We start from the raw sequence: 14,313 nt of genomic DNA, 5'->3' as shown, positions 1-14,313 counted from the left end.
ATTCATTAGTAGATATCTACCCATATTCTGAATGAACAAGGATGGGTAGCAATTTTGTTATAACCAAAAACTTCTTATTGGCTTAATTAAAGTAAGAATGATGGCACAACATGATGGAATTTCATGCTGGTTAAACAAGGTCACTGCTGTTTCATCAGGAATCCAGGGTGAAGCAAAAATTCAGTTACTGGAAGAAAGAAAAACATCATGAGCAGAATTCAAGATTGGTACTATCAACAGAAAATAAACTGAACAAGCTGAGGGCTAGACAAAACCAGGTGAGAATTTTATAAGCAAGAAATACAAGATGTTACATTCAGGCAATATCGATTAGGAAGAGTAGTAGTTATAGTATTAAACACTAAATACAAGGATAACCTTGAACGGCATCAAGTAGAGTGATAATAGAAAATATCAGAATGCAAAATTGGAAGAAGACTTATTTGTACCTATGGTTCCACAGAAGATTCTACTAAGGAAGAAGTGGGTGAATTTTTTGAAGTATTACAAAAGGCAATTGCCATAGAGGAAAAAAAGGAGGTCCTTCTTGTAGATCTCAACACCAGAGTAAGAAATCATTACCAGACATATAGAAATGGTTTCAGAAATTTTTCAAAGTTAATAACAGTGGCACATACCTACTGGATTTTTATTTGGAACACGGACTAGTCATTGCTAATACCGCATTCCAACATAAAAATATCCACAAATTCACATGGAGAGAGGATGCAAGAAATAAGAAAAGTCTCATTCACTAAGTTTTTGTTGATAGTGATATTTTTCTGGTTGGAGACAAAACAGTATACAGATGATAAGAAATTAGAAGTAATTTCTTACTTCTATTATATTAAATTATATTAAGTTATATTAAAAAAACAGTATGTAAGAAAGTTTTAAAACATATCAAAGAAGTTGAGCAGATTTCAGAGGCGAACTGCATACTCAAATACACAAATATTATTCAAGAAAAGATGAAAGAATTTGAAAATAATTTTTATCTGCAAAGATAAAAAATCAGAACTCCACAGTGGATGCAAAAGTTAAAGAAGTAGTCACAAAAAAAAAAAAAAAGTAGAAAGGATACTGAAAGTTTCTAGTCAGCAAATATCCTAAGACAATATGGAGAAAAAAATGTAATGGTGTCAAACAATGTAAAATCAGCTAAGCAAAATTCATGGAAAGACTTTGTTAAGAACATAGAAAATGAAAATCAAAAAAAGGTGGCCAAATATGGAGACAATTGAAAAAGCTTAGAATTGGGGAGGAAACATTCAAGAGGAATCAGGAGTACATATCCATACTTGAAGTAGAAAAAGAAATCAAAAACTTGAAATGTGGAAAGGCAGCTGGAGCAGATGATATTTGACTAGAATTTTTCCCTTACTAATGAACAGGAATGTGGTGTTTATTTGTATTCAAACACTTTCATAATTTTTAGTGTATGTGTGTGTGCACGTGTGCGCGCACACACTGGCTTAGAGTACAATCATGAAAAAAAGAACCAGAAGTAGAAAAAGTGAACCATAAATGCACAAAAATTGATCAAAATTATAAAGAAAAAAATTATCTAGTACTCATCTGATAAAAGGTTTTTCTGTATCAGATACATAATATATCCTACAGGATATTTAGAAGTTTCTGAAGTTGATTTTCTGTGTCACAGCAGCAAGTGTTAAAAACATCTTCACCATAAGTTCCCCTTGCTATGAGCATGCAATGTTCTCGATCATGCCCCTTCCAGAACATAAACACTTTTTTTTATGATGAAAATTTGCTGATAATAATAATAATAATTATTATTATTATAATTACATCACACCTCCAGGGAATCCAAAGACTCATCGAGGGAGGGCATCTACTCTACAACTCTTCGTCTCAACTACTCCACTAACCTTCATCATCTAACACCAATGCCATCTACCGCCAACTACCACCACTAGTACTTTCACAGACAATCACAAAAATCCATGTCCACAGCGGGATTTGAATCCGCAACTTTTTGGCTGGAGAGCAGATATGAAACTGGGGTAAGCAATTGGAAGATGGATCCTAATGCCTCATTTAAAAGCCCAAAGAGAAATAGATGATACTCGTACTTGTTATTGAGAGCTTTATAAAGAAAAGAAAGAAGCTTCTTGTTCCGTCATCTCTTGATAATTTTATAAGAAAGACTGAACAGCAAAATAAACTTTTTTCTATTTTCTCCTGCTATTTATACTTGATTATATTGCATTAATAATTACATACCGAAATCTAATTTAGGAAGTTAGTAATCTTATCTCTTATCTCATCTGATAAGAGGTTTTTCTGTATCAGATACATAATATATCCTACAGGATATTTAGAAGTTTCTGAAGTTGATTTTCTGTGTCACAGCAGCAAGTGTTAAAAACATCTTCACCATAATCTGAGAGAATGTGTAGGCAGGAAAGTAATGGGATGATCAGGGATCAAAAGGAAACAGATGGAATTGCAAAGGGTTCTAAAATGAAGAAGCAGAAAGGGAAATGGCCCCAGTCCAGCATGGAGAGATCACATCGAGTGAGTGGTATCAGTGGAACTAGCTGTAGATCCAGAAATGAGTTGTTGTGTTTGTATACCAATGCTAAAAGTATAAGAAACAAGGCGGATGAAATGGTTGCACTAATTGCGTCTGTGCACCCAGAGATTGTCGGAATAAGTGAGACATGGTTAGATGAGGATGACATCCTGACAGGAATAGAGATGGAAAGGTATGATGTGTTTCGTGAGGATAGAAGGGGTAAAAAGGGAGGGGGAGTGCTATTGATGATAGAGAAAGAGTTATGTCCATACAAGGTAGAGAGATGCAAGAGGGAAATGGGGTCAGTGGTTTTGGGGCAGTATGGTGTGAGATAGAGGTGAATAGAATCAAATACTTGGTGGGATGTTGTTATAGACCTGGTAATGTGGATGGTGGTGATAGTGAAATGTATAGTCAAATAAGCCAAGCAAATAAGAAAAGGGTGATCATTATGGGTGATTTTGATTATGGCAATATAGACTGGAATGAAGAGATAGCAACTGGAAGTAAAGAAAATGAGTTTCTTGAGTTTTTGAGGGATAACTACCTCAGACAGTATGTAACAGAGGGCACAAGAGGATTAAGGGTCTTGGATTTGGTCATCTCATCGGAGGATGTAATTATCAATGAGGTATCAAATCATCCACCAATTGGTGAAAGTAACCATGAGGTGATTACTTGGGTGGTTGCCAGCAGTGCAAGGACCCCTGTGAAAAAAAGGGTATATGTGGAACTACAAGGGGGGTGATTATGAAGAACTCAGGAGACAGCTTGCAGGTGTAGCATGGAATGAGGAGTTAGCTGGAAAAGAGATCAATGCAGCTTGGGGGATTTTCAAAAAATATTTAGTGGATGCAATGTCTAAATGTATACCAAGGGTGAGAAGGTTAAATAAGTTAGGTGTGAGATGGATGAATAAAGAGATTAAGCATGCAATACAGAGAAAAAGGGCATTGTGGAGGCAGCATAAGAGAAGTGGAAGTAACCAATTTCATGAGTTCTACAAAGACCAGGCAAGGAGAGTGACTTGGTTGGTGAGAGTAGCTAAAGAGAGGTATGAACAGCAGTTAGCTAATGAAGCTAAAAAGAATCCTAGGGAGTTCTTTCGATATGTAGCCAGCAAAAGAAAGAATGATTATGGAAGGATGACATTGATTGGAGGAAATGGTATAAAGACAGCTGTTGCAGAATGTGTGGTGGAGATACTTAATGAGCAGTTCATAAAGATCTTTCAATCTTGTGAATGTGACTTCATGGAGAGATTAAGAGCAGTTGATGATGGGGAGGAGAGACTGACTGTAAGTGAGCAAGAGGTGTTTGGGGAGTTGAGTAAACTAGATGTAAATAAGGCTGTGGGACTTGATAATATATCACTGCGTATTCTGAAGGAATGTGCCAGAGTGTTGACACCTGCCTTGACATATTTTTTTAATACGAGTCTTGCACTTGGTCAAGTCCCTAAAGAGTGGAAGGAGGGCAAGATTGTGCCACTTCATAAAGGAGGTGATTGAACTCAAGCATCAAACTATAGGCCTATCTGTGTGTCAGGTGTTGTGGTTAAGTTGTTGGAGAAGCTTGTGAGAACTAGGATCCAGAGTTGGGTTGACAACAATGGTATAATCTTTGATGGACAGCATGGATTTGTTAAAGGGAGGTCATGTTTTAGTAATCTACTTACTTATTACAATAAAGTGACTGCTTCCTTAGACAGAGGAGAAGGATACACAGTAATATACTTGGATTTTGCAAAAGCTTTTGATAGAGTACCTCATGATAAGTTGACAGTCAAACTAGAGCAGATGGGGTTGGATATTAGATTAGTGCATTGGATTGGAGACTGGCTATCTGATAGGTATCAACAAGTTGTGTATGGGGGTGCAATATCCAGGAAAAGGAAAGTCACTAGTGAAGTGCCTCAGGGATCTGTTTTAGTGCCATTACTATTTAACTTGTATATTAATGATATTGGCGAAGATTTGGATGGAGATATTCAGTTGTTTGCAGATGATGCAAAGTTGGGACGAACCATAAAGAGTAGTGAAGATGTTGTGGCCTTGCAAGAAGACTTGAATAAATTGAGTGATTGGGCAAGCAAATGGGGATGCGAGTTCAATGTTGCAAAATGTAAGGTTTTAAAATTTGGAAAACAAAGATGGGATGCAGAATTTATGCTTGGTGAGAATATATTGTTGGAAGTAGAGGAAATAAGAGATCTCGGAGTGATAGTGGATAAGGATCTAAAATTTAGGGGACACATCGCCAAAATTGTGAAGACAACACAAAGACTTCTGGGAATGATGAGGAAGACACTGACGTGTAGAAGTAGGGAGATTCTTGTTCCATTGTATAAGGCTTTGATTAGGCCACACATGGACTATTGTGCCCAGATTTGGTCACCTGGTTTTCAGAAGGATGAAGAGATGTTTTAAAGGGTGCAAAGGCGACTGACTAAGGTAGTTTCTGACCTCTGGAATGTCGAGTATGAGGTAAGATTGAAAAGATGTAATTTGCAGAGTCTAGTGGAGAGAAGGAAGAGGGGAGATATGATAGAGACCTACAAGTTGGTGAGGGGTTGTTATAGGATCAATGGTGGAGAAGTTCTACATAGAATAGTGGGAGATCAGGGGAGAACCAGAGGTCATACCTGGAAACTGTATAAAGAGGGTGTGAGTAGGGGAGTGAGAGGCAGGTTTTTTTCGTGCAGAGTTGTGAATGATTGGAATGCCTTGCCTGAGAGTGTGGTGTCTGCAAGGAGTTTGAATGTGTTTAAGACCCGGTATGATGAGATGTGTGTGAGATAAAAGGACCTCCTAGATGAGTCTTTGACTCCATGAGGTCTTGTTTTAATAATAATAATAATAATAATAAGTTCCCCTTGCTATGAGCATGCAATGTTCTCGATCATGCCCCTTCCAGAACATAAACACTTTTTTTTATGATGAAAATTTGCTGATAATAATAATAATAATTATTATTATTATAATTACATCACACCTCCAGGGAGTCCGAAGACTCATCGAGGGAGGACATCTACTCTACAACTCTTCGTCTCAACTACTCCACTAACCTTCATCATCTAACACCAATGCCATCTACCGCCAACTACCACCACTAGTACTTTCACAGACAATCACAAAAATCCATGTCCATGGCGGGATTCGAATCTGCAGCTTTTTGGCTGGAGAGCATATCCACTCTCCAGCCAAATATATGAAACAAGGGAAAGCAATTGGAAGATGGATCCTAATGCCTCATTTAAAAGTCCAAAGAGAAATAGATGATACTTGTAGACTTGTTATTGAGAGCTTTATAAAGAAAAGAAAGAAGCTTCTTGTTCCGTCATCTCTTGATAATTTTATAAGATTGACTGAACAGTGAAATAAACTTTTTTGCAAAAGAGCTAAATCCAACTTACGAAAAATTCAAGTTACATCAAGTTTCTGGAATATAATTCTTACATACATCAGGGACTGTGCGTGTGTATGTGTATTGTATTTTATGTATGTTATTATATGTATTTAGATGTCTGTGAAAAATATTATATATGTATCATGAATTTTTGTCTTTTATGATAAACACAATAAAAACCAAAACTGCCTTGAGAGCAAGAATGAGCAACCTCACAAACTACATGTAGCTCATGAGCTGGGATTTGGTCACTACTGTGCTAAACAGTAAAACTGATTCATCACTGGAGAGTTGCAAAAAAGTGAAGCATTTATTGTTTAATGAGCAGAAAAATTGAATTGCATAAATTTATGGTGGATTTTTTGAGACTGAGTATGCAGTGTTTCTGTGAGGAAACAAAATGTTACTTTATTTAAAACATGGCTTTTAAAATAAATTTTCCTCTTTCAAGTCATATAACTTTATTCTGGATAACAAAATTTAGATCTTGGTTTATTCTTGTTTAGATTTGCCAACCTAGCTGGATGGCAGAAAGCATTTTCATTCTCCACTCCTATTATGTATTTGAATTCTAATGTGATATGGATCTTTGTGAATACATTTAGATGCCAGATGGTATTCTTCATTCAGTATAAGAATGTTATGATGGTTATTGGATATCTGAAATGGCTTTTAAAAAGCAGAACCATATTTGACTTCTAGAACAAGGTTTCCAGATGAAATGGGTGAGGGTCTTACTAATGTTCTACGGGTTTCCATTTTTTTATAGATGAAAGTATCATTAGAAAAAGAACACTGTATGTTAAAGAATATAATGCAGTTGATAATGTGCTACAATAAGATTATATACTTCACAGAAATGGTAGGACTTAAATATTTAGACTTTGACATATCTTTAGTTACAGTTTAATTAAAGAAGAATTAAGAATTTATTCTATAAACTTCAGCATAATTAAATGAGAGAATCTGTATATTATGAAGATGTCATCATTAAAATGAGAAGACAATAAATAATCAAATAATATGTTTTCCTCATTGTAAACACTTACGCTTTGGGACATTTTATACTAGGTACATCCTGCAGGAAATAGTTGACACGATTAATGAAATCTACTGAGTTCTTCACTTTACTGTTTTTTGCACTGCAACTTTCACATGACGAATCTATTAAGGAAAAAAAAAAAATTCCAAAACAGTTTCTGTTTTACATAATAAATCCATTCACCAAAAGCGGGGCCCCTGAAAGTTAGTAACATTTATGGAAATTTTAAATGGGAGAATATCTTGTTAATTAATTAATTAAATCAAATATGAAAAATATTTTATGCACATAAATAAAGAACTATGCTCTTTAGCATCAATTTAAGTAAAGGAAAAAAATTAGTTAAAAAATAAATGTGTTTGTATGTACATGATATATTATTTTATTATGTAAGACACATTATCATAGAAATACACCAGAACAATGATTTATTTAATAATATAAATAATAATATAAAAATATGAAAAAAATATCCATTTTTACTATAAAGAATGAAATATATGTATAACAACTTATAAGATTTAAAAGAAATCTTAATATATTACATTTTATTTAACCTAATGTGCTTATCAATAAAATCATTTATAACGCTATCAAAATTCAAATCTTTTGCAATTTCATGCTCTATAGATATTATTGTCAGGGACGACAAACGTTCTTGAGACATAGAAGATCGCAAACTGGACTGGTCAATAATATTTTAAATGTTATAGTAATATGGGCGAGGAAAGATTAGCAAAACAAGTGTTCTCTGCCAGGGTGGCAGCAAAACGACCCAGAGGAAGGCCAAGATATAGGTGGATTGATACGATACAAAGTGCTTTAGACGATAGAAATATAAGATCTGATAATGTTGGAGTCTTGACAAGTAACAGACTGATTTGGAGGAAAATTGTAGATAGGAAATTAATAATGATGTAAATTTTTTCATGTAGTACTATCATATCCTGTACACCCCTTGAGGGTACATGGCAGGAATTTGATGATGATGATGATGATGATGATAGTAATATTTGGATAAATATCCAACAAATTATTTGCAATTATGAATTTTAAAATATTAATAGGTGCATCTTCTGGAACAATATTTCTAAAAATAATTAATTCATTGTAAAATTCAGATTCATCAATATCTGTATTTAATTTTTGATACAGCTGTTTGCAGCAAAATTTTAATTCATTTTCTGTCATTTTTCTTATTAATTTCATATCATAAAGAAATCCAAATGATTTTTGGTGAATTTTATACAATTCAAATCTTTTTTTGACAGATTGTAGAGCAGTATCTAAAATTACAAAAAATAAATTTATCCTAAAATTATCTTTGTTATCACCTATGTGTGATTCGTCAGGCATTTCATAATCAAAAAATACTTTTCTTCGACATACTCGACTTTCTTTAAATTTAATTTCTATTTTTAATAGATTTGACAGTTCTTTAGCAATCTCAAAACAGCTATCAAATTCTGATATTCTCTGCTCTTCAAAGTACTGCACTAACTCTTTAATATGCTTAGCTGCTACGTCTATGGGAATATGTGCATTTTGTAATACTTTACTTACTGAATTAGCTTTTGACAAAAGCTCATACTAAATTACAAGGCTTAGTATAAACTCAAATGAATCTATTTGTTCATATATGGAAACCACTTCTACTTTGATAGTATTATCTGATGCAGTTTTAAATAATTCTTTTAGTGCATTTAAAAATTCTGGAATTTGAAAATGTACAGCCTCGAACTGATTCTATTCTACATTCCCATCTTGTATCACATAATGGTTTTGGAGTTAATTGTTTAACAAATTTCTTTAATATGTCCCAACGTGAAGTTGAGGCAGCAAATAATGTATATATTTTTGTATAACATTAAAAAATTTTATTGCTATAATTGATGATTTTGCGACATCCCCTAAAATCAAATTTAAATTATGACAGGTGCAAGGAGTATAAAATGTCTTTTTGTTTTCATTTAAAATGTAAGCATGGACTCCCTTATATACTCCTTTCATATTCGCTCAGTTATAAAACCCTTGCCCTCTACAATCTGACAATTTAAGATTTAATTTATTCAAAACTGATTTTATATTTTCATATATACCTTTACCAGTAGTGTCATTAGTTATTAAAAACATCAAAAAGTGTTCACGAATTTCAATATCTGCTTCAAATATATGTAAAAATCTAAAAATTACTGAAGTTTGCTCCTGACGACCAACATCAGGAGTATAATCGAGAATTACTGAATAGTACTTTGCCTGCCATATCATATTTACAATATTTTTGTTAAATTTTAGTTCCCATATCAACAATTAATTCATTTTGCACAATGGGTGATAAATACGAATTTTGTTTCTCACCTATAATTTTTTTCCCCGAACATCGCATTAAATGATCTTTTAAAAGTGGATCAAATTCTGCAATTAATTCTATGATTCCAAAAAAATTACCATAATGGGCTGTGTACAAAGTATCATAATTACCTCTAAAAGGTAAATTATGTTCAGATAAATAAAGAATTGCTGCTACTATTCATCTTAAAACATTTCTTAACCGTTCTGCTTCAGATTTTATGACATTTTGATTTGCCTGATCAACTGTATTGTGATTTTTTAAATTACATTCCATTTGTGTCCATGAATACATGCATTTCATGTGCACTGGATTTCGTTCGTGCGACTTTAATCACTTAATGTCGCCAGTCAGAAAAGCCATTATTAGATAAACAAATTATCATCAGAAGAAAATAATTTGCAACAAAAACAAAAAATAGAGTTGGAAGAGTTTGAATATACAAGCCATCTTCTGTTTTGCTTCTCTCCGTTTGCAATTGTCCTAACATAGTGAGTAAGCAGTGGAAAAGCACCTCATGTTGTCATCTTTTGGAAAATTATTTTCAGTCGGAGGAGACAGTGGACCACATTGTACAATTTGTGTTAGTGTTGCATTGTTCAAAATTTTGGGCCATGTTGCTGGATCATCAATAGTAAATAGTTCACCTTCCTCTGGTGTCTCAATTTTAGGATCTTTAATATTCATTGTTTGAACAAATACCTCATGTTCTCTGCTTCCTTTGAGTATTTCAGAACTCTCATTATTAACTAATGTTGAAGCTGAAGAACTGTTTGTAGTTATTTCAAAACTCCTGGTATCAAGTGATATATCTGAACAAATATATGAGTTCAACTTCATAAATTTAAACAGTGAATTTCTTTGACGTTCCTCATTTTCATGTTTTCGCTTTCGTTTCTCATGCCCACTTGGGTATTTTCTTTCATAATAATCTCTCTCTCACAACTAGTCATACTCTAGAATTAAATACGATAGATTTAATTATAAAATAAGTTAATAAATTAAAACAAAATTACTTACCTGATAAATAAAATATATATAAAATAGATAATATTAGAAAATAAATAAATCTAAAATAGATTAAAAACTCCTATTGAAGAAAAATTCTGATGTCGGATAACCTAAAACCAGTTTACAAAATATATTTTTTAAGATGTTTTGCAAGTAATGTCACAAAAAAATTGCCATGACAGTATGTGTATACACTTACTTGTTCATAAAATCATAAACTAAAATAAAAAAACTCCTTAAAATTATTAAAAACACCTGTTTTAAAATGCACTTTTCCCTATTTAACACTATGTTGTACGATATTGTTATATATCTTAGAGTAGTTTCAAATATTACCGCTCTAGCGCTACAATCTTATATCGCTTACTATAACAACAATAGTTGGTTGTAAAATTATATACATATATTTTTCTATATAATAATATTTTGTTATATAATAATTACAATATTAATTAATATAATAAGCAAAAAAAATTAATTGATTTTCTTTTTTTTCAATTTTTTTGCGCTTTATGGGGCCCTGTGCCACCGCACAGTTCGCACACCCACGAATATGGCCTTGCACCATATTATAAGATGTATAAGAATTAGATGGTCACAAGAGAATTGCAAAAAAAGTGAAGCATTTACTGTTTAATGAGTAGAAAATTGCATACGTTTATGGTGGATGTTTTGCGGCTGAGTATGCAGTGTTTGTATGAGCTGTGCAGCTGATTTGTGGATTTTCTATTCTGTTTTCTTTATCTTGATCATTCTAATACTCCTTGTTGATATTAAGGTGTGACTGCCACATACCTGGTGTTTAACTCATTCTTTAAAACATTAAGCATTATTCAGTGACTATATTCTGAACAACACATTTCAAGATTTCATAGCATACTAAGCTTGTCGGATTTATACATCCCATCAAGAAGGAAAAAGAACAGGAAAGTATGTATATATATCAGTATAAGAAATGTAGGTAATGATGAATAGAATGTCTGAGTTGTGATAGATTGCTTTGATTGGAATGTATGAGTGTCAAAGGAGGACAGGACATTTGGGAAAGAAACATGGGGGGGGGGGGGGGCTTAAGGGTCAAAGCTGTATAACTGAGAGGAGACCTTCACATAGCCTATAAAGGAATATGGAGAACCGACCAGGGCTTCTGACCAAATGTCCAATCCTCACCTTCTTGTGGTGCACCCTGTTGGGTATCTACCTGGATACTGAACGAACGAGGATGGGATGGCAATTTAGGATTTAGCCGACCAAATTGTATTCTTATTGGTTAAACCAAAATAAAAAATGATGGTACCACATGACAAAATTTCATGCTGGCTGGGGCGTCGCCCGGTTAAACAAGGCCTCGTTGTTTTCGCCAGGGAACCAGGGCGAACAGCGAAAAGTCAGCTACTGGAACAAATCTGAAAACAAACCCCAACTCAACATCACCGGAGTTAAAGATCGGTACTATCAACATAAGAAGCCTGAATGGCAAAGAAATGAAGCTAGCTGAGGAATTAGATAAGTACCAGATCGACATAATAGGGGTGACTGAAACAAAAAAGAACAAAAACTGGTGAGATCTTTCTGAGCAATAAATACAAAATGTTATATTCAGGCAATGACAATCAAGGAAAAGAAGGAGTAGCCATAGTATTCAACACAAAATACAAGGCTAATCTTCCTGAATGGCAGGCAGTCTCAAGTAGAGTGATGTGGACAAATATCAGAATGGGGAATTGGACAATGAGACTTATTTGTGCCTATGGTCCCACAGAAGGTTGTACTAAAGTAGAAGTGGAGGAATTTTTTGATGCTTTAGAAAAAGCAACTGACACAATGAAAAAGGAAAAGTTGGTCCTTGTTGGGGATCTAAATAGCAGAGCAGGAAATGATTGTCAGACATACAAAAATATTTTGGAAAAATTTGGAGAAAAGAGCAAAGCTAATAATAATGGCAATACCTGTTGGATTTCTGCTCAGGACATGGTCTGGTTATTACTAACACCATGTTCCAACATAAAAATGTGCACAAATTCACATGGAGAGAAGAGGCAAGGATTAAGAAAAGTGTCAATGACTATGTTATTGTTGATAGTGATGTTTTCTCCCTGGTGCAGGACACCAGAGTGTACAGAGGATTTGAAATTGGAAGTGATCACTATTTAGTCTTGAGCAGGATAAAATTGAATTTCATATTGAAAAGAAGAACATGTAAGAAAGTTTTAAAGCGAATAAAAGTTGAGCAGCTCTCAGATGTGAACTGTAGACTAAAATGCACAAAGATTATTGAAGAAAAAATGAAAGAGTCTGAGAACAGGAACCAAACTTTGGAGATTCAGTGGCAAGCCTTTAAGAAAACCCTGATTGATTCAGCCGGAGAGGCATGTGGTGAGGTTGTCTGTAAGGATAGAAAAAGCAGAACTACATGGTGGACACAGAAAGTTAAAGAGGCAGTGAAGGAAAAGAAGAAAGCATATCAAAAGTTCCTGTCAAATAAGTCAGTTTTTGCTCATAGAGAATACAGAGACAAATGTAAGAAAGCGAAACACTGTGAAACTAGCTAAACAAAAGTCATGGGAGAACTTTGGCAAGAACATAGAAAATAAATATCAAGAAGTTGGTAAGATATTCTGGAGGTTGTTGAAGAAGCTTAGAAATGGAGGAAAGAGTGTTGTAAAAGGAGGTAGAGATGATAAAGGTGACATGAAAACTGGAGAAAAAGATATCCTTGAAGTATGGAGTAATTACTTTGAAAAATTGTTAAATGAAACAAGCAGTGATGACAGCACAGTGGTAAAAAAAACACTCAACAGGCATACGGTCAGGAATACATATGAATACTTGAAGTAGAAAAAGCCATCAAAGGCTTGAAATGTGGAAAGGCAGCAGGAGTAATGATATTTGATCAGAAATGCTGAAGTATGGTGGTATAAAAGTCTTACAGTGGCTGCACTGTATAGTTCAGAAAGCCTGGACAGAAGGAAAATTCCCAATGATTGGAGTAGAGCTCTCATAGTACCCATATATAAAAAGGGAAATAAAACAGAATGTGAGAATTACAGAGGTATTTCCCTACTGAGTGTTCCTGGCAAGATCTATGCAAGTATACTTGAGAAAAGGTTGAGAAGAATTGTGGAAGAAAAAATTTGGTGAAGAACAGGCTGGATTCAGGTGAAATAGAGGCTGTCAGGATCAGATCTTCACTTTACGACAAATAATTGAGAAAGCATGGGAATATAACAAAGATCTGTATTTGAGTTTTGTCGATCTGGAAAAGGCATATGACAAGGTGCCAAGAGAGAAGCTATTCAATATGCTATAGTTATATGGTGTCAATGGGGCATTATATCAAGCAATACTTAGTCTTTATTTGAGTTGTAAGTCAGCAGTTAGAATTGAGGGAAGTACAGGAAGATGGTTTAATGTTAAATCTGATGTGAGACAAGGATGTACATTATCCCCTCTGTTATTCATTATCTATATGGATCACATTATGAAGGAAAGTGGTATTAAACATGATATCAGAATTGGAGATGTTAATGTCAGCTCTTTGCTTTATGCTGACAATGTTATACTTCTAAATAAATCCGCTACAAGTTTGCAAGATTCCCTGACTAAATTGAATAACTGTTGTAATAGATATGGTACGAAGGTCAGCATTAAAAAGACAAAGACAATGAAAATAGGTAGAATTGATGAAAATGTCAACTGTGTTGTGAACGGGGAACCTGTGGAACAAGTAAAACATTTCAGCTACTTAGGCACGATTTTTACTGAAGATGGTAAATTAAATATGGAAATAGACAACAGAATCAACAAAACTGGTATGGTAGGCAGTCAATTGAATAAATTCATATGGATTAAGAGAGAAATTAGTCGGAACACTAAATTAACTGTATACAAGACAGTGTTCAAACCAGTTTTAACTTATGGATCTGAGAGCTGGGTCAGAAGTAAAACACTTGACCAAAG

At 34.0% G+C, this 14,313-nt stretch overlaps 1 protein-coding gene across 1 annotated transcript in view; it reads right to left on the bottom strand.

Moving 5' to 3' along the window:
- The window catches only part of LOC150094662 (NPC intracellular cholesterol transporter 1-like), a 559,930-nt gene that overhangs the window by 131,264 nt on the left and 414,353 nt on the right, over positions 1–14,313 (bottom strand). Inside the window, exon 18 of the mRNA XM_090411614.1 lies at positions 9,990–10,154. Within this exon, the coding sequence (XP_090267740.1) occupies positions 9,990–10,154 (165 nt within the window). The remainder of the gene's footprint in view (positions 1–9,989; positions 10,155–14,313) is intronic.

Source organism: Typopeltis vanoorti, chromosome 21, assembly GCF_054136105.1.
Source record: "Typopeltis vanoorti isolate ZY-2024b chromosome 21, IOZ_Tvanoo_1.0, whole genome shotgun sequence".
Taxonomy (NCBI): Eukaryota; Metazoa; Arthropoda; class Arachnida; order Uropygi; family Thelyphonidae; genus Typopeltis; species Typopeltis vanoorti.
The sequence above is the reverse complement of the archived record's forward strand: the minus strand, read 5'-3'. Positions and strand labels throughout refer to the sequence as shown.